The sequence below is a fragment of the Suncus etruscus genome, chromosome 5 (assembly GCF_024139225.1).
Source record: "Suncus etruscus isolate mSunEtr1 chromosome 5, mSunEtr1.pri.cur, whole genome shotgun sequence".
In the NCBI taxonomy this organism is placed as follows: domain Eukaryota; kingdom Metazoa; phylum Chordata; class Mammalia; order Eulipotyphla; family Soricidae; genus Suncus; species Suncus etruscus.
The window spans coordinates 55,322,492-55,347,533 of NC_064852.1; the positions used below are offsets into that span (position 1 = coordinate 55,322,492).

General features: G+C 35.6%; 1 protein-coding gene and 1 non-coding gene across 3 annotated transcripts in view; both read right to left on the reverse strand.

The window, feature by feature from the left end:
- MGAT5 (alpha-1,6-mannosylglycoprotein 6-beta-N-acetylglucosaminyltransferase) overlaps window positions 1–25,042 on the reverse strand; it is a 369,147-nt gene that overhangs the window by 115,813 nt on the left and 228,292 nt on the right. For both annotated transcript variants that reach the window (XM_049772998.1, XM_049772999.1), the window contains 4 exons: window positions 14,926–14,997; window positions 12,794–12,955; window positions 9,323–9,492; window positions 4,837–4,971 (listed from right to left, as the gene is read on the reverse strand). In XM_049772998.1, the coding sequence (XP_049628955.1) occupies window positions 4,837–4,971; window positions 9,323–9,492; window positions 12,794–12,955; window positions 14,926–14,997 (539 nt within the window). The remainder of the gene's footprint in view (window positions 1–4,836; window positions 4,972–9,322; window positions 9,493–12,793; window positions 12,956–14,925; window positions 14,998–25,042) is intronic.
- LOC126009996 (U1 spliceosomal RNA) lies at window positions 5,066–5,229 on the reverse strand. Its single transcript, XR_007496141.1, has one exon. It is a non-coding gene; the product is annotated as a U1 spliceosomal RNA (small nuclear RNA).

Consider the following 25,042-nt stretch of genomic DNA (forward strand, 5'->3'; position numbering starts at 1 on the left):
TGTGCTAGACACTGTGTTATCTCTCCAGCTCTTTCATTTTTAACTTATAATTTTTTCTTTTAAAATAAGACACAAAGGAACTAATTGAACCTAATCTTTTCTTAGGAGATGGTGATTTTAGAAAGCAATAGAGACAAAAGTAGTAGCTCTGCAGTAGGTAACTGCAGGAGGAGGAAGGAATATGTAGGAGCACACATTGAAAAGGGGACTGTGGGGGCCCGGAGAGATAGCACAGCGGCGTTTGCCTTGCAAGCAGCCGATCCAGGACCAAAGGTGGTTGGTTCAAATCCAGGTGTCCCATATGGTCCCCTGTGCCCGCCAGGAGCTATTTCTGAGCAGACAGCCAGGAGAAACCTCTGAGCACCGCCGGGTGTGGCCCAAAAACCAAAAAAAAAAAAAAAAGGAAAAGAAAAGGGGACTGTGGGAAGTTCAGCTAGATAGCAGGTCATTGGAAAGAAAACTTTCTTGTATATGATTAGAAAGAAAAAGCACTCATATTATAATGATCATTTGTCTGAAAGGCTTTGGTTCCTTCCACTTCTTTGCAGTTGACTCAGGTTGTATTCCTTTCCAATTTAGACTTGTGAGTATTTTTAACTTTGAGCTTTATTGTTGGTGATTTTAATTTGAAAAATAAAAACAAACCATGATGTGGAATATGTGAAAAATATGTGGAATGATGCCTGTAGGAGCCCAGCTCCTAAAAGCCTAGATTCGTACAAAGTGCCTTGAAATCAGGGACCATGTTTGGTTTACTCAGGAAAATTTGGGGAATGAATAACCAAACAGCACAGAAACTTGTAATTGTATATGACTCTACTTGAAGTTGTGTGGGTTTATTTTGTAAACCAGAGGCAAAGAACTGATCTCTGTCAATGACAGTATGACAAAGGAGGTTTAACCTAGTTTTCTTTCTTCAGTCACTTTCTACATCTGTGTGCTGTGGAACTGGTGTTTATGTTGTTCCTTTGGCAACTTCCTTAGGTCTAGAGTATCAGAAATAGAATGATGACTTTAAAAGATAATTTGCCTTATGGCCTGAGGCAGCTGGTCTCACCCTAAGAGGGAAGCAGCAGCATTGTCAGAGGAGTCCTAAGACAGGATGCTCTCTCTCTCTCTGCTCTCAGCCATGCCCGGATCTACTTTCTGATTTGGAGTTTGATGTAAAACATAGTCTATCTTGGATCATTTGCACCTCATGTTCCTGTGTCCTGGGGACTCAACAAAGTCCACAAGTGAAACAACTATATTTGTTGTTTGTAGTACTATGGTTATCATTACATTTAAACTAAAGTGAAACTAAATGTCTTAGGTACCCCAAGAAACAAACTGAATTTATAAAAAGTTGTTCCAAGATAAACAGGACATAAAGTGTTTACTCCTAAATAAAATATCAGATGATAGCATTACAATTAATAAAATTTATAACATCTACTAGTAACCTAGATGTTGAAGATAGAAATCTTTAATACCTTCTATCATTCAAAAGGTGAAAAAGGCAAGGAACTCTCAGAGTTCCTGTATGATTTTCAGATAAAATCTTAGCTTCATCACACTGCCAAAATACAGGACAAAAATATTAGCAAATATCCTGCCAGCTAATATTACTAACATGGATGGTTTATTAAAGAAAGGAAAAATAAGTATTACTCTTTTGCAAAAAAAAAAAAAAATCTCCGAGAGATTTTTCACCCAACAAGAATCAAATATCAGTGCTCAAATGAACATATCAGTGCTTATTTTAATTACGATATCATTTTTTTAATTGACCTAAACTACCAGTGTGAGTATTTTTCTATGCAGACAGACTTTCCGTTTCACAAGGATATGTGAGTCTTGTAATACCCAGAATGCTGGGTTACTTTCACACATTTATCAGATGCACGTCACTCTCAAAAGGCCAGAAAAGAGCAGTGCTACCTTTCTGTCTTATTTTTATGTTGTAGCTAAAAAAAAGAAAAAAGAAAGTTCATTTACATAGCTTTTAACCAGTTATTTTTGCGTAATTGAGAACACATTTAATGGCCTGTCCTTCATAAAGATTTTAAGAAAAGTCAAAGTAATAATAAATGCAACAGCAATAAAAATAAATAGGAAAAGACTGAAACTGAAGACACTCAGATCAAGATATTTTTTCTACAGGAACCATACCCAATGTGTTGAGTTTTAGGGTCTCAAGGTCACTCACTTCCTGATGCTCTGTATTCTAAGCTGGACAGTTAGATGCTCAGGACATGGCAGTGTGGTTCTGTTCAAACTGGCCATTGCTCATGAATCACCAGGGTCCCACTGGTGATACTTTGGGTCAAACTCAGGGTCTTGCATATACTAGGCATGCACTCTACCTCTTCATTATCTCCCTGTCACCGTCTAAGCATACATACATATATGCATATGAACTACATTCAAGAGGAAGTGAAACCACATAGTGTTGTCCCAACTTGGTTCTTTCCTTTTCCCATGAGCATTTCAGAGCCCAATGAGAAAAATCATTGGTACTGGAAAGAACATTATAAGAAAATTCTACAGTAAAAAAAGCCTGCTTTACCTAGTCTCTGTTTTTAAAGATATTCTAATTACTCTTAAGTTTTACTTCTTTCTAAAGGACTTCCAACCTGACATAACGATAAACTAATCTGAAATGGAAAGACCTAGATGTGACCATTGTGGGTTCATTTGATTTATTATTTAGGTTATTAGGATCATACCCAATGGTACTCAGTGTCTACTCCTGACTCTGTATTCAGGGATCACTCTGGTAGGGTACCATCTGGGGTACAGGTGATTGAATCTGGGTACCATCTCTCTAGGAACTATCCTTAAATGCTTGTAGTCTTTCTCCAGAGTTTTGGTTTTTTTTTTTTGGTTTTTGGGCCACACCCGTTTGACGCTCAGGGGTTACTCCTGGCTATGTGCTCAGAAATCGCCCCTAGCTTGGGGGGACCATATGGGACGCCGGGGGATCGAACCGCGGTCCTTCCTTGGCTAGCGCTTGCAAGGCAGACACCTTACCTCCAGCGCCACCTACCCGGCCCCAGAGTTTTGTTTTTGAGATCCATACTTGGTGGTGCTCAGGAGTTGCTCTTGGTGGGGCCTGGGGGATAATGCAGTACCAGAGATAAAACTTGGGTCTCCTATATGCAAATCAGCACTTGGTCCATTGTGCTAACTCTCTGCTCTATTTTTCTGTTTGTTTTTTTATTTTGAACAACATACCAAAATATATCTTTGCCCAATGACAAAAAATAGAAACACACCTAGGAATTTCAAGTTATATTTAGTAAAAAATTTCAATACATTTTCGTAGAGTTCAAACTGCAGGTAAATATGTACAATCCATTTTTAGATATGAAAGAAACATCACATTTTTAACCTAAGTAAATTCATGTGTCACTGCTACTATTATATACGATAAACTTTTAAATTTATTTTAACTCATTACTTTTTAGAAGTCTACATAGACCATCAATAAAAGTATCAACTGTATGGGGCTGCAGAGATGGCACAGCAGTAGGGCATTTGCCTTGCTCGCAGCTAACCTGGGACGAACCCAGATTCCTGGCATCCCATATAGCCCCCTGAGCCTGCCAGGAATAATTTCTGAGTGAAGAGCCAGGAGTAAGCCCTGAACACTGTGGGTTTTGCCAAAAAACAAATAAACAAAAAGTATCAACTGCAATAAATGGGAGATAACAAAAAGGCACTCAATTCTTCTTATAAAAGTATTATATTCAAAGTAGGTATTTTAGCCTATTGAAGAAGAGACATAGCTACTCTCAGCTGTTTAAAAATGTAGTACAAAAAGTCTCTGCAATATAGTGAATGGCATAAAAGAATTCATTCTTGACAAAGATTGAAAGAGAATGTAAAAAGTAACAGATTTATTATATAATTAAATGTTACACAAAACCATACTTATGTATCTTATAAAATAATTTCAAAAAATAGATCCTGGTTTCACCTATACTTCTCCCACGCAGGGAATGATGAGTTCTTTAGTAAATAATGAAGACTGCACATCATTGTAAGCATTAAGTTTAATTTTTGGTGGGGGGATGGGGAAGGCATGCTCAGTGCTTAGTCCTGGTTCTTCTATCAAGGATGACAACTGACGGGCTTTGGACCATGATGTGCTAAAATTAAACCTGGTTGGACATGTGAAAAGCAAGTACCCTACCTACACTACTGTCTCTCTGGCCCCCATGGGGCTTATTTTTATAAACACAAGTTTCAGCATTCAAACAAGTAGTCTCAGCTTTTTTCCCCCTCAAAATGACAATATTGATGGAGAAAAGAAGAGAAATGAATCATCATGTCAAATCTAGGGAGTACAAATAATAATATTTTCCAAGTCTCAATAATATTATTTGATTAAAGAGTGTGACAGGTGCAGGCAGAGGAGAAGGATGCTAATAATTATAAAAGGTAAAAAGAAGGGAGGAATACTTGATTTCTGCTCTTGAAAGAAAATCAATAAAAAATAATAAATAGCACTTAAAAGTAAAAACTCACTGTAGATATTTTGAATTTCAATTAGAAATATACTCATAGTTCAAATGATTAATTTGATAAGTATTTTATATCTAAACTACATATATAGTCCTGGTTTATTTTTTTTCTTTTGTTTTTTTTTTTGGGGGGGGGTCACACCCGGTGGTGCTCAGGGGTACTCCAGGATCTGAGCTCAGAAATCACTCCTAGCAGGCACAGGGGACCATATGAGATGGCGGGTTTTGAACCACCATCCATCCTGAATCAGCTGTGCTATCTTCTTCTGCTCCCTGGTTTATTTTTTAAAAGCAACTCTAAAAGCCAAGAATAGCATGTGGTACTTACTGGTAATGAACCCAAGATGGTCCCAGAGTTTTCTTGAATTGAGCGAGTCCAACAATATCAATATAAATGAGCTCAACAATTTTGTCTCCTACTGTTGGGCAGCCAGATCGGTTTCCTACAACTTTCTTCATTATCCTAGAAAAAGACAAAAGGAGAGGGAAACAACACATTTAATGTACAGTTAGTAACTTCAATAGTCAAATAAACAGTCCAAATATTCTTTTTTTTCCAGGGGAGAGCGCAAATGCAGTACCCCACTACCACAAATTATGTAGTTGAGTTTCCCACATTTGGGGAAATCGCAGGGGTCAGCACATCCAGAGTGCAATGGATAAGCCTCACCCTGGGAAAACCACCTTCGTGATCATGGTATCTCCCCTGCCAGGTACAAATATTCTCAACTTGGACTTTAGCTGTCATGGTCCTTCACAATCTGCAACCTATCCAGAATAAGATGATCAAGATCCAACCATACCTGATTCTGGCTTTTCCAAAACCAAATGGTGGTGAATAGGGATAAAATTTGAAGCCAATACAGTCTAAATTTGTCCATGCTACCCAGAAGTTTTGAGCTCTTAGACAAGTTATTTAAGGTCTCTAAATCTTTTCTCTTCCTCCATCAACCCTCATACCTATGTCTAGAACCAAAATCAGGAAAAAAATGATATACCAACCCTTCAGGAATTCTTCCAGAGGTTAAATGAGCTAATGACTAGAAAGCACATCAAGGCTTTGAAATATTCTGTAACCTGGGCCCGAAGAGATAGCACAGCGGTGTTTGCCTTGCAAGCAGCCAATCCAGGACCAAAGGTGGTTGGTTCGAATCCCGGTGTCCCATATGGTCCCCTGTGCCTGCCAGGAGCTATTTCTGAGCAGACAGCCAGGAGTAACCCCTGAGCAGTGCTGGGTGTGGCCCCCCACCCAAAAAAAAAAAACCAAAAAAAAATATTCTGTGACCTATTAATTGTTCCCAGAAAGTCCAATTTTATTATTTCAGCTCTTACTGACCTAAATGTTTTCGAGTTCTAGTCTCTGAAGTATAAACTGCCTTATCGTTTATACTTTCTTAATTTCTTTCTCTTATGTTAAATTTTCCCTTCTGACTAAAATGGAACCGGCACTACAGTTTACATTCCTCCCCTCCATAACTCATCCATCAATCCAGAGTCACACTTGCACACAGATGATCATCATATGCCAACTTCATTTGTGGGAGGAAGTGACTACTAACAGAAAAGCCTATTAATCCAGAAATTGGCCACAGCTGATGCCACTATTCTTGCTCAGACTCATGACAGTTCTATACCAAATTATTAGCACTCCACCTTAAAAGACAAGAGAAATACAGAAGATTCACTCCTATAGCTCTCTTATGGCTTCAGAAAGAGCTAGGTTTTTTATAACAAATGTCTTCCCCAGAGCTAGCATATTTTCTGTTCCTGTAAGAGCCAAACAGTAAAATCTTTCATATTTACTGAACACATATATTCTGTTGCAGCGATACAATTCTGCCCTGGTAGAATGAAAATAGTGATGTACAATACAAGCTTTATTAATAAAACCAGGTAGAGGACTAGCGTGGCTCAGTGGATTACACTTTGTTTGCCAATTGTTGATCCACCCAATATTCACTGATTCCCAAACTTTCTGCAAACTGGCACTCCCAAGAGATGGCAAACATTCATCTGAAACTTCTCAGCACTTTGTCATTGAGTATGGCATTCACTCATGGTGCTAAGGTTGCTCTCTACTAAATTAAGAATGGACTGTTTATTCCTAACCTGTTAAGAGATTTTTTTAGTTGACATATGTATATTTTCATCTTAATTTTTATTTTGTTATTTACTACTTAGAGAAACCTATAGTGATGGCAATTTCCTTTTTTTATTAATATTTTTTATTTTGACCAAAGTGGATTACAAATCTTTCACAGTAGTATTTTAGGTATTTTTTCAATAATGAGTTAAGATTTCATTAAATAAAAAGGATAAGACTATCTCTGCAATCCCCAAAGGCTGTGATTTAATCAGTTTGAAATATATAAGCTGGGATATATAAGGGATATATAAGCTGGTTTAGATAGATAGATAGATAGATAGATATAAAATTATATATATAAACTTATATAAAGCTGGTATATATATGTATATATATATAAACTTTATTTATGAACTGGGAATTTGAAGGAACTTATGGATGAATATATGTAGCCAGGTTTAAGACCTACTGCTTTAAGTTGTTTCAATCTCTACATTGTTAAATATAACAACTTTACTTTCATACCACTACTTAAACACCTCAATATACTTTTCTCTGATGACAGAATTAGCTTCAATTTCTTTGTTTTTGCTTTAGGGTCATACCTGGAGGTGCTCAGGGGCTACTCCTGGCTTTTTGCTTAGAAATTGCTCCTGGAGGCTCACGGAACCATATGGGATGCCGGGAATTGAACTGGGTTCTATCTTGTGTTGGCTGCATGCAAGGCAAACACCTTACCACTGTGCTATCTCTCTGGCCCCAGAATTATTTTGACCAACAAAAACTTCCTATATTGTCCTAATGGACTCCAATTATGTCTTTCCTGATCCTGAGGCACTTATCCTCACTGCTCTCACAGTCTACCGTTGTTCACTAACTCATCTGTTCATTCATTCACTCAGCCAGTTATTTATATCATTTACTTTCTCAGTTCAGTAAGTAAATGTGAGGACACTGTGTTAGGTACTAACCTAACTGCTACATCTAGAATAGTGAGTGATCAACATTCACAGATCCTGCACTTTGATTAATACTGATCAGAGTTCTATTAGTGTAATTATTTCATAACATTATCAATCAAATGTGGTAACTCCTAGGTTCCATGTGGTTCTCTCTGGATATTCTATATTTACAGTAATAGCTCACAGGAAACAATGAAGGAATGACTGCTAACTGTGAAAACACATATATTTCGTAGGCAACACAATCAGTGTGTTTCAAAGTAGAAAGCACCAGGAGTTAGCATACTGAAGAGACAAAGGTGGTAACTGAAGTTCAGAAGGAGTCAGACTTACATATATCTGAAAGGATCTGAAAAAGAATATGATAAAGAGAATAGGCTTTAAAGTCTAATAGACATGAGATTCTAATCCTGGCTTTGCCACACATACTCTGTGTGACCTTGACCTATTCCCTTTTGGTTTGAATCTTGGGCCCTCATCTTTAAAATACAAGTAAGAGAGAAGTAGAATGAGAGAAGTAGAATGCCTGTCTCGAATACAGGCAGGGGTTGGGAAGGAGGGAGGGGGGCATTAGTAGTGGAAATGTTGCACTGGTGAAGGTGGTGTTCTGTAAATGACTGAAATCCAACTACAATCATGCTTGTAAACATGGTGCTTAAATAAAAATTTTATATAAAAATGTTTAAAAAATAAAATGCAAATAACTTATTTCCATATTTAATAAAGATCTAATAAAATAAGACATGTAAAGCTAGCTAAGATAAACATGTAAATCGCTTAGTATTTGATACAGAATACATCCTCAACAAATGTTAACTGCTAATAATAATCAGTCATAGTATAGAGATTACAGATGCTGAAATTACTGGGATATAGTTGTTTACTATAATTAAAGACTTTATCATGTTTTCAGCATATGGAAGCATTTAAATCAAAGACTGCACATTTCCCTTACCTTATTATACCCCTCTAATTGAGTGTGAACTTTAATTAAAATAATCTCTAAATGTCAGTGTTTTGGTCATAAAATAGGACCAAGTAGGGATTATATTGTTCACACACCACTTCCATATAAAAAATGTTGATTTTATGTATATCTTCTGGAACATTTGATATATTGCAATATGATAACTTGGCTTTTGGGTAGAAAGTCTCAATGGGTAGTAATCCAAAAGGAGAAAAGAAAATCTAAGCATGACTGTTTAGCCAGCTCTGTCAATCTAAAAGGAATTAAGCGAAGACTAAAGAATGAGAAGCAACTTTGAGTGAAATAGAAAACTCAAATAGAGTTAATAGACTTAGAACTGAAAGTTGACTAACTAAAAAGGATGGGATCAAAGCTTTCAGAAAATTCTTTCTATGCAAATTAAATTATAAACAGGAAGCTACCCTGTTTTAAGGTTTAGAAAGCCTAATGTTGATTAGGGAAAGGTATGAATTTCAGCAAGAGACAGAGAATTATAGAAAAGTCAATAATGTTTTTGTGCTACAGATGTGGGAAGCACCTGTAATAGCAAAGAATAAGCTCCTCAGTTTGAATTTTATGGCATTCATTTATGAAGCCTCTGGAGCCTGCAGCTACAATGAAAACATATTATCTTTTTCACAGTGTATGTATTTAGCTCCTGAAAATAATCTTATCTCCTGTTTAGTGAATTATCACTTTCATTTTCCTCCAAAAGAAATTATACACTAATAGAGGGCATTAAGAGTTTACAATTCCTTTTTTGTATCCTGATTTTAAAATTGAAAAGTAATCTCCTTACTCCTTGAGCTCAGCCAGTGAAGCTGAAATCCGAATGTCATGGCCCAGTAAGTACAGAGATGTAATTAAATCACTCCACTGAACTAATTCACCAAGAGGGCCACCACTGAACGCTGTCTCTGCAATCTTAAATCCAGATTCCTTCGTCAGGAGTCCCAGATGAACAAGGACCTGAGGAAAGAAAAAAAAATAACATAAAAGAGATATATACTGATTCCCTTGAACATTTGCTCCTCACTAGCATACCAAAAAGTCACCAATCAATTGAAGTCAGGTTTTATCTTCTAATAAACTTCAGAGTAGAATAAGCCACACACACACACACACACACACACACACACACACACACACGAAAATTCTTTTTTTCAATACTTATAAAATCAAGTAACTTGATATGGACAGATAATACTGCATTTTAAAAGTGTGATTAGTTAAAAAATTTAAATACATGAAAGAAAACCAGGATAATAAAAATCTATAAAATACTGGGCTTTTCCCCCACAATATTAAATATTTTTATTTTTTACAAAAAATTACAAATATAAGTGAAACAAATGATCATATATTTAATTTTAATATATTCATCAAGTAACCCAACAATTAATCTTGACAAACTTTTCATTGTTATTTAATGAGTTAATTAATTGATAGGACTTTGGAAACATAAATCTCAGAGACTCTTGGCTCTGTACTCAGAAATTAGTTTTTGTAGATTTGGGGGTTCATATGGGAGGCTGGGGGTTAAATTTAGGTTTGCCAAATGCAAAGCAAAAGCTCTACCCTCTATCACTATCACTGCTATCACTCTAGACCTTTATTTTATTTTTGGTTTATCTCATGCAAAGCATGTTCTCCGAGCTATCTTTTTGGTCCTAACAAACCCTAATGTATGCCCCTCAACTTCTGACAACAATTTCAACTTACACCTAGACATTATATCATTTTGTCTATAGGCATTTTTCAAATATATTTTTCTAAAAGAAGTCTTGAGTGCTTTTAAAAAGCCATAATAGTATCGTATATATGTAAAAGACCTACTTTAGTAATATCAGCCAACGCCATAGCAATACTAACTGCCCTTATAGTTTTTTCTTTCAAGTGAAATTTTTCAAGTCAAAAATCAAATAAAGTGCACTAATTATAACTGCCTTATACCCACTTAGCTTTCTTCAATTACTGTAGCCTTTGATCTTTTTTTGGGGAAATGGTTAACAATTTATTTGTTCAAGACATTATCTTGTATATTCAAAAGAGACTTACACACTGAATTTTTGTTGATTGCATAACAAATATTCTGTCCTTTCTATTTATGGCAGGTTAGTACTTATATCTATACAAATAATCATATTCATATCCACAGCTTTGGTAATACAGTGATAGAGATGATACTACGCATTTCTGTGAATAGGGACAATATCTGAATCTCATTCTTTTATACTATGAACTCATACTGGTGATCACTTAGCAGATGTATTAATCCATTAGGGGTTGTAAAATAATAAAAACCTATTTCTTTTTACTCACTGTCTGAACTACTACACAAAGTAAGTAGATTTTATCAACCTTGTGGGTACCACAAGACATACTTTACTAAAACAGACTGACATATTCTTAATTCTTCCCATTTACTTAGTTGATTAGTTTTCAAACTAACACAAAATATTTAAGCATAACGATAATAATGACCAATGAGACTTCTGTTCAATTCTACTAAACCATAAGTAAGGATATATTGATGTGTTTCTTAGACTGACTTCTAAGTTTCAGACTCAAACCCAGTTGTCTTTGACTGTGTCTTTGCTTCCTGGTATGACATATGTTCCAAACTAATCAGAGAAGAATACTGCCTCAGGCCTAAATTAGACATTTTAACAAGAATATCTTAGGTATTTAGAGATACAAGTCTAAGACTTAGTTAGATGACTCTAGTCTATCAGTTTTTATAGGTATTTTCAGTAGCCATAGCTGTAACATTTATTTTTCCTCAAGGATAAATCAAATCATGTTCATACTGGCTATTTCAAATCCAACTCAGGATTACTATATTTTTACATAACATTATTCATCTTATAACTGTTACTTCCTCTCTCCTGCACTTAAAATTCCATTTCTTAAGGACACCAACATCATTACTCATGTCTTTTATTCCAATACATAATAGAAATAGAATGAGAATATCCATACTAATATCAAGGCTATGATTAATAATCATTTCAGGATTTTATTTGCAGTTTCTTTCTATGTGCTCCCCCACCAGAATGACTAAATGTAGTATGTCATCCTATCACTACGTTTATGTGTTAACAATAAGACCAGATCAGTAGTAGTCATTTGCATTATTTTCTGGTCGTGTTTATATTTTATAATTTTGTTTTATAATATATAAAATGGTTCCAATATCCATTCTATAAAAATACAATAATAAAATTCTAGTTTTTCTAACTATTTACTCCAGAACCTTTCTTCTCATCTTTCATTGTATAAAATAAATATAAATATAATATATTATATTAGATATATCATGTTATATATCAATATAATATATAAATTTCCCAGGTTAAAATTTTTAAGACTAGAGCATAGTGCATTACATACATTCATAAGATTAGTAACTGTTTATCATTGTGCATATCCTTATTTTTAATATTATTATTTATCTTTTCATCTTAAAATATCAACAAGAATTATAAATATACAGAAATATTATATAAGCATAATATATATATCAAAGTATTTATATGCTTACATGTGGTATATTTACAGGTAAAGAGTTTAATTCACTCCCGTTAAAAATTCATGTTTACTACTCTCCATCTACCATATTTGAAAACATTTTATATTTTATCTTACAAGAATATCAAATTAGTGAATCAAGAACATCATGCTCATTTTAATTTACTTTTATATAGAAGAGTAGATTATTTAAATTGTTCAGTTGCTCTTCATTAGAACTATTCATCAAAGCAATAGCTGCTTTGTAGCCATCCATAATTGGGAGAATTTTGAAGTTTGCCTATGCATATTTGCATGAAATGAAAGTAAACTGATTCAAGTATTTCCTCAGAAAGCGCCAAACAAGAGGTATGAAATTTTTCTGAACCGAAAAGTGGATATGTGTATCTAAATTAAGAAATTATTATGTCGTGTAAACAGAAGTTTTAAAAAGTTTTAGTCAGGAAAGTAAGAGTTTAAGCTTCCTGACCTCATAGAAATAACATATGGTTCCAAGAGAAACTTTATAGTTCTATGTGCTCTATTTCTGTGAGAAAACTGGCTGCCAGTTCCTGCTAAGTGGAATTACTGTAACTGGGGAAAGGAAAACTTCAAAATGGCAGAACAAGAGACTGAGCAGATTATTTTTGAGGAAGCAGAGACTTTGAAACATGACTTTTCTCTCAGTCTGGTTTTCATGCAAAACTGGATTTTAAAAGCAAATTGACATCTAATTGAACTGAACTAGTCAACTACTCACTTTCTTCCTCTTTCTCTTTTCAAGATTTTGCTTTTCTGCCAGAGACTTGACTGCTTGAATCCAAGCATCAGCCATTCGCCGGATCCGAAGTCGCATCCAACGGAATTCTTCATGCTTTTTCATCATACTGTAGAGAATATTAAAATCTGTACGAATTTCAGCCTAGAAACATAAATTTAATAAAAAATTACAGAAGATAAAAAGTCAGAAAACATTGATTTTCTTGATGTAAGCATCAAATATCCAGAAGAGACAGTAAATTAAAGACAGAACTTGAAAAGTGCCTGCTGCAGCTTCTGTTAGCTTCCCAAGACTTCTGTTATCATCCTCTGCAAATTGAAGCAAAGGCCCCAGCTACTTATTTGCTGAGGGACATCATTAAAAAATCAGTAATTTAGGAAGGCAACACAGTCACTACTGAGCCAGGATTATGTTAAAATACACGTTTTTAAAAAAAGCAAGAGTATGTTTGAGATACCTTAAAACTTTCTATACCCAAATGTATTAGGCCCTTAGATCTTAGGGTAATAGACTCCTGAAAAAACGTTTTTTATGTCTTTTTTTCATGTCTTTAGGTTTATTTATTTTATTTTATTTTTGTGTTTTAAATTAATATCTTTATTTGAGCACCATGATTACAAACATGTTTGTATTTGGATTTCAGTTATAAAAAAGAACACCCACCTTCACCAGTGCAACATTCCCACCACCAAAGCCCCCCCCCATCTTCCTCCTCCCCCAGTTCCTGCTGAAATCCATTCTTAATAGACTATCTAGAATTATATGGGTTCACAAAAATCCTTCCTCTGTCTATTAAGGGAAGAGGAAATGGGAGGTAGGACAAAAACGGAGGAGTAGGGAGGACAATTTAGGGATGGGAATCCCCCCTGATTTTATGTAAATATATACCTAAAATATTATTGTCAACAATATGTAAGCCACTATGATCAAAATAAAAATTATATTATTAAATAAAAAAAAAAGAAAGGAAATAAATGCTGATCATCTATTTTTTTCCCCAGACAAAACAGGAGGTCATTACTTTTTAAGCCAGGAATTTCATTTTTCTACTGTTGCTGAATAAATCTTAAAATTAAAGCAAAAATTATTTTTTTCTAATAAAAGAAGCAACAAGCAGTATTGAAATAATGGAAAAATTACATATCACATTTAGAATATGTTGAATCCCTCTTGCCTTAGTCACCACAATTTGTTCTAAACACTCATTTATTATCCTAGACTCAACATTTTTCAGTTTCCCACAGCCTACAAGATCGATCTGCCAACTATGGCTTTTGGGGAAAATCCTTCTCACTCCATTTTTGTACATAAAGTTTTATTGTCAAGTTTTATATGTCAAGTCATTTACATATTATCTATGACTCCCTTTTCTGCTAAAATATCACAATTAAGTAGTTGTCCCAGAGACTTTATGACCTGTAAAAATTAAAATATTTACTAGATGTCCTTTTACAGAAAAAATTTGCTGATCCTTGCTCAAAATAATAGGTATGTAAGAACTTAATGAGTACAGAAAACCTAACTATTTTTCCAATGTCATCTTCATCTTAGTTTATTCAGTTCACATGTCCTACCAAAACAGGCTCTTCTCTGAAATGACAAGCCGTTGGGTAAGCACCTTTCCCTCCTCAAACCAAAGTTTCTTTCTGACTAGTATTAACTGATACATCACTTTAAATTCAGCTCCAATCTTTCCAGCAATCTCCTTTTTACAATCTCGCTGTACCCTGTTGTTAGCCTTGTTCCTTTTTATGGGCTTGTATTCCAGAGTTTACATAGTGTATTCCAGAGTTTACACAGACATGGTCATTATTTACAACTGTCACCCTTCTTACATCACTCAGTCTCTCTTGCACCTGGCTCCAGATTTTATTCAACCACTAGCCTATTACTTAGAGGACCTTAGAAAACAGTGTAATCTATCAATAGATACTACCTGGTTAACTGATTTGGTCACTTAAAATTTCCATCGAGCTAGGAGTAAAAGGTCTTCAACTTATTACTATTTCTGATGACAGCTGAAATTTCAAAAGCCTTCACTTGTATCATTTGCATTACATCCAAATGATTAAAGCACAAGATTTAGTAAGAGGTTTCCAAAAATCTCTTACCAATGAATTATGATCAGCTTCTTCATAGGGATTTTTTGCTCTCCAAGGTAAATGAGGACACCAGTTTTCAACCTGAAAGAGATAAATCCGAAGAACTATGCATGCTGGACCATATAAAAAGTAATTAGTATACACTCAAAGCCCTGAGTTTAGTTACTGGCACACATGAGTACTATGTATAGTGAGTTATGAAGTCAAACTCCTTTTCTTTAGCTAGCAATCCCAAGACAGGTACCTCTTAGACAAAACAAAACCATCAAATGTCTCAAAGAAAACATCTCTACATCTGTCCTCAAAATTATTTACAATGACTTACTCCTTACTCATTTAATCCACATACTCAGCCCCAGAAGATGAGGGAGTCTAACACTTCAAAGTTGTAAGATTTGAGCATTGCCACAGAGGAATGACAATGTAAAGGTACCACTGTAATTATATAGCAAAAGGACAGGAATGATTCATTATCAGATTTATCCTCTCTGAAAGGAAATATAATTTAATTATTTGCCTTAGAATTAGGAATGCAACTGGTATTTTAAGACTAGTTGAATAAGACTTACCCTCATTTTATGGCTATTCACTTCATACTATCTCAGGGAATAAGGTCATTAAAGCCATTGGAGAAAGAAATAAAAGGGAAAAAAAAAACAAACAAAACAGAGATTGTTAAATGATTTTGTGCAAGCCATTTGAGAAAATGAATTGTTCTGTCAATGCAGGGAATTGAGAGGACTGGGAAAGAAGAAAAGCACCAGACTTGACAGGAATAGACTCCAAGAAAATTAGAAAAAATAAGTGTTTATAGTATAGGAAACATTAAAAAGTTGAGAAAAATTCATGACCACACTTTCTGTTAGTTATCCATACAATTCCAAGAGAGCAAGCTACCCTTTTCCAATAGAGGAAGATCATTAAAATTGGCTAATAAACAGATATTGAAGAGACTTTTTCTATCATTTTTCTGTCAGCCTATAATAATAAACAGAGAAAGTGAATAGGGGAGAGCTTTGCAGGGCCACTGAGGAGGCAGAGACAAGTACGGGTCCCAAGAATCAGTAGAATGGTCTGCAGAGCAGTCATACAAAACGTAGTATCCTACAGCTCTGGAGATGTTATCAAAGGAATACAACATTTCCATACTCCAGAAATGTATAGCCAGTGATAAATCTCAACTACTTGAAGGTTTTGTACCCAATTTGCAGCAATATAGTGGTATCACACTATAGTATATTGCAGAAATCTTTTATTTTTCTGCTACATATAAAGTTATGTTTGCACAATATGAAGTTTATTAAATATTCAATACCATTTCACAAAGAATTATTCTCAAAGAATACTTTATGGCTCAGTGAGAGAGAACAGGGTTAAATCACTCGCCTTACATGTTGTTGACCCTGGTTTGATCCCTGGAACCACATATGATCCCCGTAAGTACATACACATTCCCCAGAATACAGAACCAAGAATAGTTCTTCTTGAGTACTGCCATAAGTGACTCTAGCCCTTGGCCCCATAGATATGGCATCAACAAACTATATATTACATGAGAGCAAACCTTTACTTTGTAAAAGAAAAAAAAAGAACAACAACAATGAAAAAAAAAACAAACAACACTTCATCCTATCTGCAGAATGCAATTAAGCAGACATGACCATGCTTAATGAAAGATTTTTACTATAGCAAAAACAAAAACTCTAAAACAATAAATCTTGGGAGATTCACAACAGGCCATCTGGCAGTGTCAATGATATGAAAGCAGAGGGCAGCAAAGCCTGGGGGAAATGTGGAAGCCTTCTATAGGAAAAGTATAATAATATCTTTTACGTCTTGTGGAAAAAATAAAAAACAACCAGAACTACTATACCAAAGTATGCTATTTATATGAATGACTTCAGAGACAGAAAATGATTCCCCTTAAGTAATGCTGATACAGTTTTACTCATTAAAAAAAGAACAGCAAAAGAAAATACAGTCTTGCCTTGGATGCCTGTCTAATTACCAAGGTCTTGCAGCAACAACACCATGATAGACAGTATCTGGAGCTTCACAAATGAGAAGAATCAGGGAAAAGCAGTGAAAAAGAAGTCAGTGGAGATGCTTCCACTGGACCCAGCAGTACTGAAGAATAGCTCTCAAGTGTCTATATTTGGATCAGATTAAATACTTTAATTCAAATTACAAAACAGGATTTGACAAAACATGGTTACAAAGTCGTCCCCACTTTTTTTGGTGGGAGGAGAGAAGATTGGGCCAATCCCAGTGGTGCTCATATCTACATGAGCGATTTGACCAAGAATCACTTTCCTAATAATGCCAAAGGGTCATAAATGGTGCCAAAATGGAACCAGATTTGGTCGTGTGCAATGCAAATTCATTACTCCCACTTCAATTTTCTGGCCATCAACGCCAATTTTAACCATAAAGACATCAAAGGGATTGCAGTACTGATGAGGAGATCTTCAATCCCACATAATGTAATGGAAAAGCCAAGTGGGGTGCTGAATGAAATCCATCTCTCACTAAATAACCACATACACATAGCTATACATCACGCTATAACATAAAAAAAGACATGAGAGATAAACATCAAATGAGACTGGCTGTAAATAAATAAAATCAACCAAAAAAAGAGAGACATTGGGGAAATAGTCACAGATCAGAGTATAGTCCTCTCTTTATTCTGTCCTAAGAAAAACCTTCCAAAATGTACTTGGATGAAAAGGTGATTTTCTAAAATATACAGCTTTCTTACACAATCCACAAGCCTTTAATTCCTCTTTGAAACTCATCATTTATCTCAGTTCTTGTTACTCTAAATCACTAGCTAATACTTCTAAGGCATCAACGACATCCCTGAAAGTATAAAAATAGTCTAGTTTAGCTTTTAACAAGAAATTTCACTGCTAATGGAGGAAAAATCAATTATAAACATCCTGACATGGCCCACAGAGAGGGGCTTTGTAAGGTGGTTGTTCTGGTACACAGTGGTCAAATGACTAATAAAATAACTAAAAATCGTACAAAAACCAGTTAATCCATGAGGATAGAGGGAAAAAAGTTCTCTCTCTCTCTCTCTCTCTCTCTCTCTCTCTCTCTCACTCTCTCGCTCTCGCTCTCTCTCTCTCTCTCTCTCACACTCGCTCCCACTTCCCCCCCCCCCCAGAGGATGGGAAGAAGTCCAACACTGGAAATAACTACATGCACTAAAACAAACATGCCTCAATTGAGCAACACTTTCCTAAACAATAGCATCATTAAAAACACTTGGGGAAAATCTTGTTCAAGGCCAATAATTCAACCTTATGATCCTTAAAATTTTTTTTCCGACTGATCTAACCAAATTCTCTTAGCAAGTTTAACACACCCACAAAACTGGAGCCCAGATCTTTGATCTCGAAACATGTTGAGTTCAAATTACTCTTGCCATCTTCTGGTTCTTAAAATCTGAGTGTCCTCTCACTTCCCATCTTCCATGAACCATCTTCTCAGCACAGTTTTTAAAAATATATATATTTTATTGAAATCATTGTGATTTACAAAGTCCTTTATGGCTGGATTTCAGACATACAGTAAATTAGGGCCATTCCCTCCACCAGTGTTGACCTCCCTTCACCAATGTTCCCAGAGTGCATCTGATACCACCACCCTTTGCCCCTGGCCTGCCAATATAACAGGCCTATTTTAAGTTTAGATTTTTATAATTTGGATCCCTTGATTCTATTGTTGTTGAATTTAGTTTGGATATTTAGTTCTATCATTTTTTTTAAATCTCCACCAATGTACCTGAGACCACTTGGCCCTGGCCCCCATCCTTTCTTTCTTTTTTTTTTTTTCTCCTTAGTTTTATACAAAAATGCAGAAATATAAGGTAAAGCAAATTAATTTGTGTCCCAAGGTTCTATGAAAAAGGATGGGGGGTATTCTGTTTCTAACTAAAATCCAGCTGCAAAAATGCTTGTAATCGTGGTGTTTAAATAAAGATTTATATATATATATTATATATATACATATATATAATATATATATATAACTACAGAATTTTTTAGAAGATTTTACTTACGACAGGGAAGATATAATAATTACTATAGTAACATTCAGTACAAAAAAAAAGAAAAAGAAAAAGGCAAGGGGCCCTATCTAAAAGATAAAAGGGGGGCAGGAGAGCAGCAGTTTTATTATATGCTTAGCAAAAGTTCAGGAAAATAGAAAGGAAAAACCTTTGGCCAAAAAACAGGATGTCCCTACCCATGAGGCATCCTGCTTTAAGACTAACTATAGGCTCAAGCATACAAGTTGTCCAACCCAACATCTTTCTTCATAGTCCCAGAAAGAAGCCTGACTGCGACAACTGTGAGAAGAACTTTTCCTCCGCACACTTTTGCAACTATGCCTTCAAGTTCTCACTGAACTCCTCCATCACCTACCCTACTCCTGTCCTTATTCAGTGAGCTGGCAGGAGATGATCCTCAAGTTCTCAGCAAAGGAAGGCCCTGTACACTCCCAATATCAAGGAACTTCTTCCTTCACAGGAACTATGCACTATAGTTTATTTCTGGTCACAAAATAAAAAGGAAATAAAACCAGAAAAGCATCAACCAGATTATAAATTAGAAATATAAGTGTATAGTCCACAGAATGAGTTCTATACATCACCTTCCTTGAATGAGGAGAAAAAAATTGAACAATTTATTTTTTCATATTTTTAGACAATGATGAAAAGATATTAGGTTGGAGAAGGTTTTGCAATTTCATGAGCCAGGTGAACTAATCCAAGTTCCTAAATAACAATTCAGTTTGGTCAGACTTACTACCAAAATCAGTGAATTAGATTAGTTATTGTACTTAAGAAGAAAGGAAGAAAGGAAATATTTTTATTTAAGAAAATATATAAATAAAATTGGAATTTAAAGAAAAAAATGTCAACTGAAAAGGAAAATTTAGCATATATGTATGCAAATACTTAGCAAAAAAAGTATGGTAATATTTCTTTTTTTTTAAGAACTATGATCAGGATCTTTTGTGATTAATGAGCATTTTTTCATAATAGAATTTCAAACTGTATTTTTTTCGGTAATATGTACAACCAAAATAAAATGGGACAAATTGCAAGGAAAGAAGCACTTTGCATTATCTTATCTAATAATCCTCAAGCAAGGCCATTTATTTATTTTATTTTATTTTATTTTATAATTATTATTTTTTTGTCCTTTTTTGTCACATCCGCAGTGCTTGGGGGATACTCCTGGCTCTGCACTCAGAAATCATTCCTGGCAGGCTTGGGGGACGACATAGGATGCCTGGAATTGAACTGGAATCAGTCTGGTGTTGTTCGCATGCAAGGCAAACACCCTACCAATATGCTATTGCTCTGACCCAAAGCAAGGCCATTTAAAGTGCCAAAATAAAGCAGGGCAAAGAGGAATCCACTCTGGCCTGAAGATATGGATCCAATCTCTGCCCTTAATGCTATACAATCCACATTAATACTGGAAGCTTGGATCCTATAGTTCCATTAGCATGGTTAATAGTAATTCAATAATAATCTTCAATTTTAACTATTCATGTTCAATAATAAACTTGTATAATCTAAATCTTTCAAAAGGTTTTACTCTGCTTCTTTTGTAGGACAGTATGGTAAATCGGTAGTTAAAGCAATGTTAATCTTTGCTTGCAATTCTTTTCCCTTGTAAGATGTACAAGAATGATAATTTTCAAGCCTCATATGGATGACATAGTAGAAGACCTTCAGTGATTTCTCTGATGCAAAAATAAATAACACCCAGAATTGGTACCAAGAACCTATAGAATCTGATTTTAAATTTTAGACTTGCAGTCTAACTCACCCTGCCTCCACAGGACCTAAATGCAAGTACAAACTCAAGCCAAGTCATTCTTCTTTTTCTGGCTTTCAGGCTACATCTGGTGGTATTTAGTAGTTATACTTAGCTCAGTGTTTGGGGATGACTCCAGACAGTGTATATGGGATGATGTGGCATCCGATCTAGGCCTCCTGCATGTAAAATGTGTTCATTCCATAGTGTTATCTCTCTAATTTAAAAAGTTTATTCTTCCTGAAAGGGATAGCAGGTTTAGGGTAGAGGGATAATCATTAAATTCAGATAATGATCTTTTAGTTATTGTTAAGTTTGTCCCATACACATTTTGCACATTCCTATAGATTTCTTGGTTTTGATTTTGGGCTGTATCTGGTAGTGGTCAGTGACTACTTCTGTTTCTGTGCTCAGGAGAAGGGTTGCTTCTGCAGATACTTGGAACCATATCTGTTAGCAGGGACCAAATCAGTGTCAACCACATGCAAATCAAGTGCCTTAACCACTATGCTATATCTTTTGCTTTAACTATAGCTCTTTTCTGTTTTAAAAAACATTGTTTACCTCAAATTTAATTATTAAGAATTTGTTTTTTCTTTTTAATTGAAACCAGTGTGAATTACAAGTCTTTCACAGTTGTACTGCAGGCATATAGTGACAGTGAATTAGGGCCATTCCCTAATTCTACCAGTGTTGACCTCTTTCCACCATAGCTTCCAGTATATATCCCTATCTTCACTCTTAGGCCCCTGGACTATTAGTGTAGTAGTCCATTTTGTGTTTAGCTTGTTGTAGTTTAGGTGTCTTGATTCTATTGTTGTTAACTTTGGTTTAGGTAATTAGATCTGATCACTTTTCAATTTCCACTCAATGCTTGTAAGACTACTTGGCCCCCAGGTCCCAACCACATTTTTTTCTTTTCTCAATTTGTAGAAAGACAGAAATATGAGGCAAAACAAAATGATTCATGTCCTGAGGTTCTATGAAAAAGGTGGGAGCTCCTATTTAGAAGATATAAATAAAATTAAAAGAAGAAAAAAAAAAAGGAAAAGGGAGTAGATGTGGCAAGATTTTGTTTTGTTTTTCATACGCACAGTAAATGTTGGGGAAATTAGAAAGGAAATCCCTTGACCTAAGAGATATAGGGTGTCTCTATCTATGAAGCATAGTGTCATAAGACCAACAACAGGCTCCAAGCATGTTACTTGTCCAAGGTCTTCCTTACGGTCCCATGAAAACTTCTGCTCAATTGCAGTTGTCGTAGTCAGTCTTCTATAATTAGGTATATTGGTTTTTGCACAGATCCTAGGACGAAGCCTAGGATAGAGTCTTTCTCTCTTTTTTTTTTATTTTTATTGTGACTGAAGTTCATTACACAAAATTATTTACGGTACATAGTGACAATGAATGAAGGGTATTCCCACCACCAATGTTATCCTCCCTCCACTCCTGTTCCCAGCATGTCTCCCATATCTCCCTCCTTTACCCACCCCCCCCCCCCAGAATACTAGTGTAACTGGTCTCCACTTTACAGCTTATTGTAAGTTGGGTATCTATTTTGTTTGGTGTTCCAGTCTGGTCATTTCTTATTTACACTACATGTTCACTACAGGTCCTGGTATCATCCTTTCCCCCCCTCAATTTATGAGGCTGAACAATTCAAGTTATGCTATTCTGTTGGAGATAAAAAGGTTAAGGAAAAGAGAAGAAAAATTTTAAGGTCCAAGGAAAAGTTTTAAAGAGCTTGCATTTCCCCCATTAACTCTATGTCCACAATTTCCTATTTTTCCAAGCTAAACACTGCTCTCCAGGGAGTCCATATGACTTCCCTTTTCTCTGCTCTGTCTCAGCTTTTCCTCAGAGATGTTTTACCTGGATTTCTTCTTAACTAATCTCTAGATCAGTCTGATCTCTACATTCTTATCCAACATTGTTTTTCACATTTGGGGGAAATTATTACCTGTGGAAGTTACTGTTATTTAACTATGAGTTGATTATTTACTGTTTGGGCCCCAAACTCAGTGCAGGTTCCTTGACAAAAGAATTCAGTCTTCCCACTTGATACTGTAGCCCCAGCCCAAGGTAAGTCCTACCACATAATATGTATTCAATAATTCTCTGTAGGGGAGTGAATAAATACATAAAAATCATGCTTTGATTAAGAAATAAATAAATCTGGATCTGGAGCAATAGTACAGAGGGTAAGGCATTAATCTTGAATTGCTGGCTCGGGTATGATTCTTGGAACGTCATTTGATTTTCAGAGACTGCCAGGAGTGATTCCTGAACAGTCAGAAGTAATCCCTGAGTGAGTGCTGCCATTTGTTTTGCCTTTAGCCACACACACACACACACACACACACACACACACACACACACACACACACACACACACACACACACAAAATCAAAGACTAGAGATTCTCTCTCTCTCTTTCCCTCTCTCTCTCTCATCTATCATTCTATTTATTTATATTTGAGTTTGGGGCCACATCCAATGGTGGTACTAAAGGCTACATTCAGTATTCTGCATTCAGTAATCAAAGTGGATGAAATCACACGTGGTAGTGCAAGAGATTCATAAGCAAGACTAATGCCTTACACACTGTACTATCTATGTAGCACCGAGAGTCATGATAGTGACATTCTTTTCCATGTATGTATCATCATGCTACTTCCATCATTTTACTGGAAAGACTTAAACACAATGAGGTCTATTTTATTTTGACCTTAGTAAGGAAAAACAGAATGAAGACTTAAGGAAAAGCTCTAGACCACACAGGTAGAAAGGAGATAGGGATGCAGAGAGGTAATGAGACCTTGTGCATTTTCTAAATACTTATTTCCGCCCCCTTCCCTGTAGGCAGAAATATTAGGAACAGAAAGAACAGAAGCAGATGTGAGCAACAGAGAGCCAGTGATCCCTAGAGAGGTACTTCATGGTGATTCCATGGAAGAGATTAGAAAGGAAACAGAATTCAAAGAGAAACTGCAGTAAATTTTCAGTGTGCCACAAAGCCAGCGGGGTTCTAATGACATGAGGTCTGAGAGTTTTAAAAATCCATCCCGTATTGCAGTAGGAGGAGAGATGTCAATTTCCCTTTACACGGGAAAGGCAGGCAGCAAATGAATTCCTCTGTAGCCAACCACTGCATTGAAATGCTTCTTCCACCACCCACAGACATGCTGCACTGTGGCCAACTGGGTCTCATTTCATCCATCCTCACATGGACAGCACTTCAATAACCACAATCACTCCATGTACAGAGGCAATTACAGTCTAGAGACCACAGATATGACTCCATTTTCCTGTTAATATGCATTTTTATCTAAAGTGTAGAATCAATGGTCCTCAAACTACGGCCCGCGGGCCACATATTGTATTTATTCCCATTTTGTTTCTTCACTTCGAAATAAGATATATGCAGTGTGCATAGAAATTTGTTCATAATTTTTGTTTTTACTATAATCTGGCCCTCCAACAGTCTGAAGACAGTGAACTGGCCCCCTGTTTAAAAAGTTTGAGGACCCCAAGGTGTTTAAATAAAATTCAAAAAATTTCAAAAAAAAAAGTTTGAGGACCCTAAGGTGTTTAAATAAAATAAAATAAAAAAATTAAAAAAAAAAAGTTTGAGGACCCCTGGTAGATCAAGGCCAGGAATGCTAATTGATGAGAATGAAGCCTCAGCAAGAAAGACATGTACCTTTTAATATACTTGGTTCTCTCCATTCTAATAATCTAATATGATCTGTTAAGTACATTATTAAGAAGCATTATTGTATAACTGTTAATAAAGGCTCAAAATGCTACTGGTTAGATAGCTCAAATTTAATGACTAGCAGAGTTTAACATTAAATTTTTTTTTTTTTTTTTTTTTTGGTTTTTGGGCCACACCCGATAACGCTCAGGGGTTACTCCTGGCTATGCGCTCAGAAGTTGCTCCTGGCTTGGGGGACCATATGGGACGCCGGGGGATCGAACCGTGGTCTGTCCAAGGCTAGCGCAGGCAAGGCAGGCACTTTACCTTTAGCACCACCGCCCGGCCCCAACATTAAAATTTTTATCGCCACTTTCCAATTATTTTCTCTCCAAGATTACAAAGGTACTATGTGAGAGAAGTTATACCCTTAGAACAAACAGACTCCCACCAAAAAACAATCACCTATTTTTTTTTTAGGAAAATGCTTAAAAATAAAACAATTTATCTAATAAACACAGAGTCACCATTAGAGCTAAAGACAAAATTCCTCTCTGGAGATGACTTCTAATGCACTTGCTCTTAGTG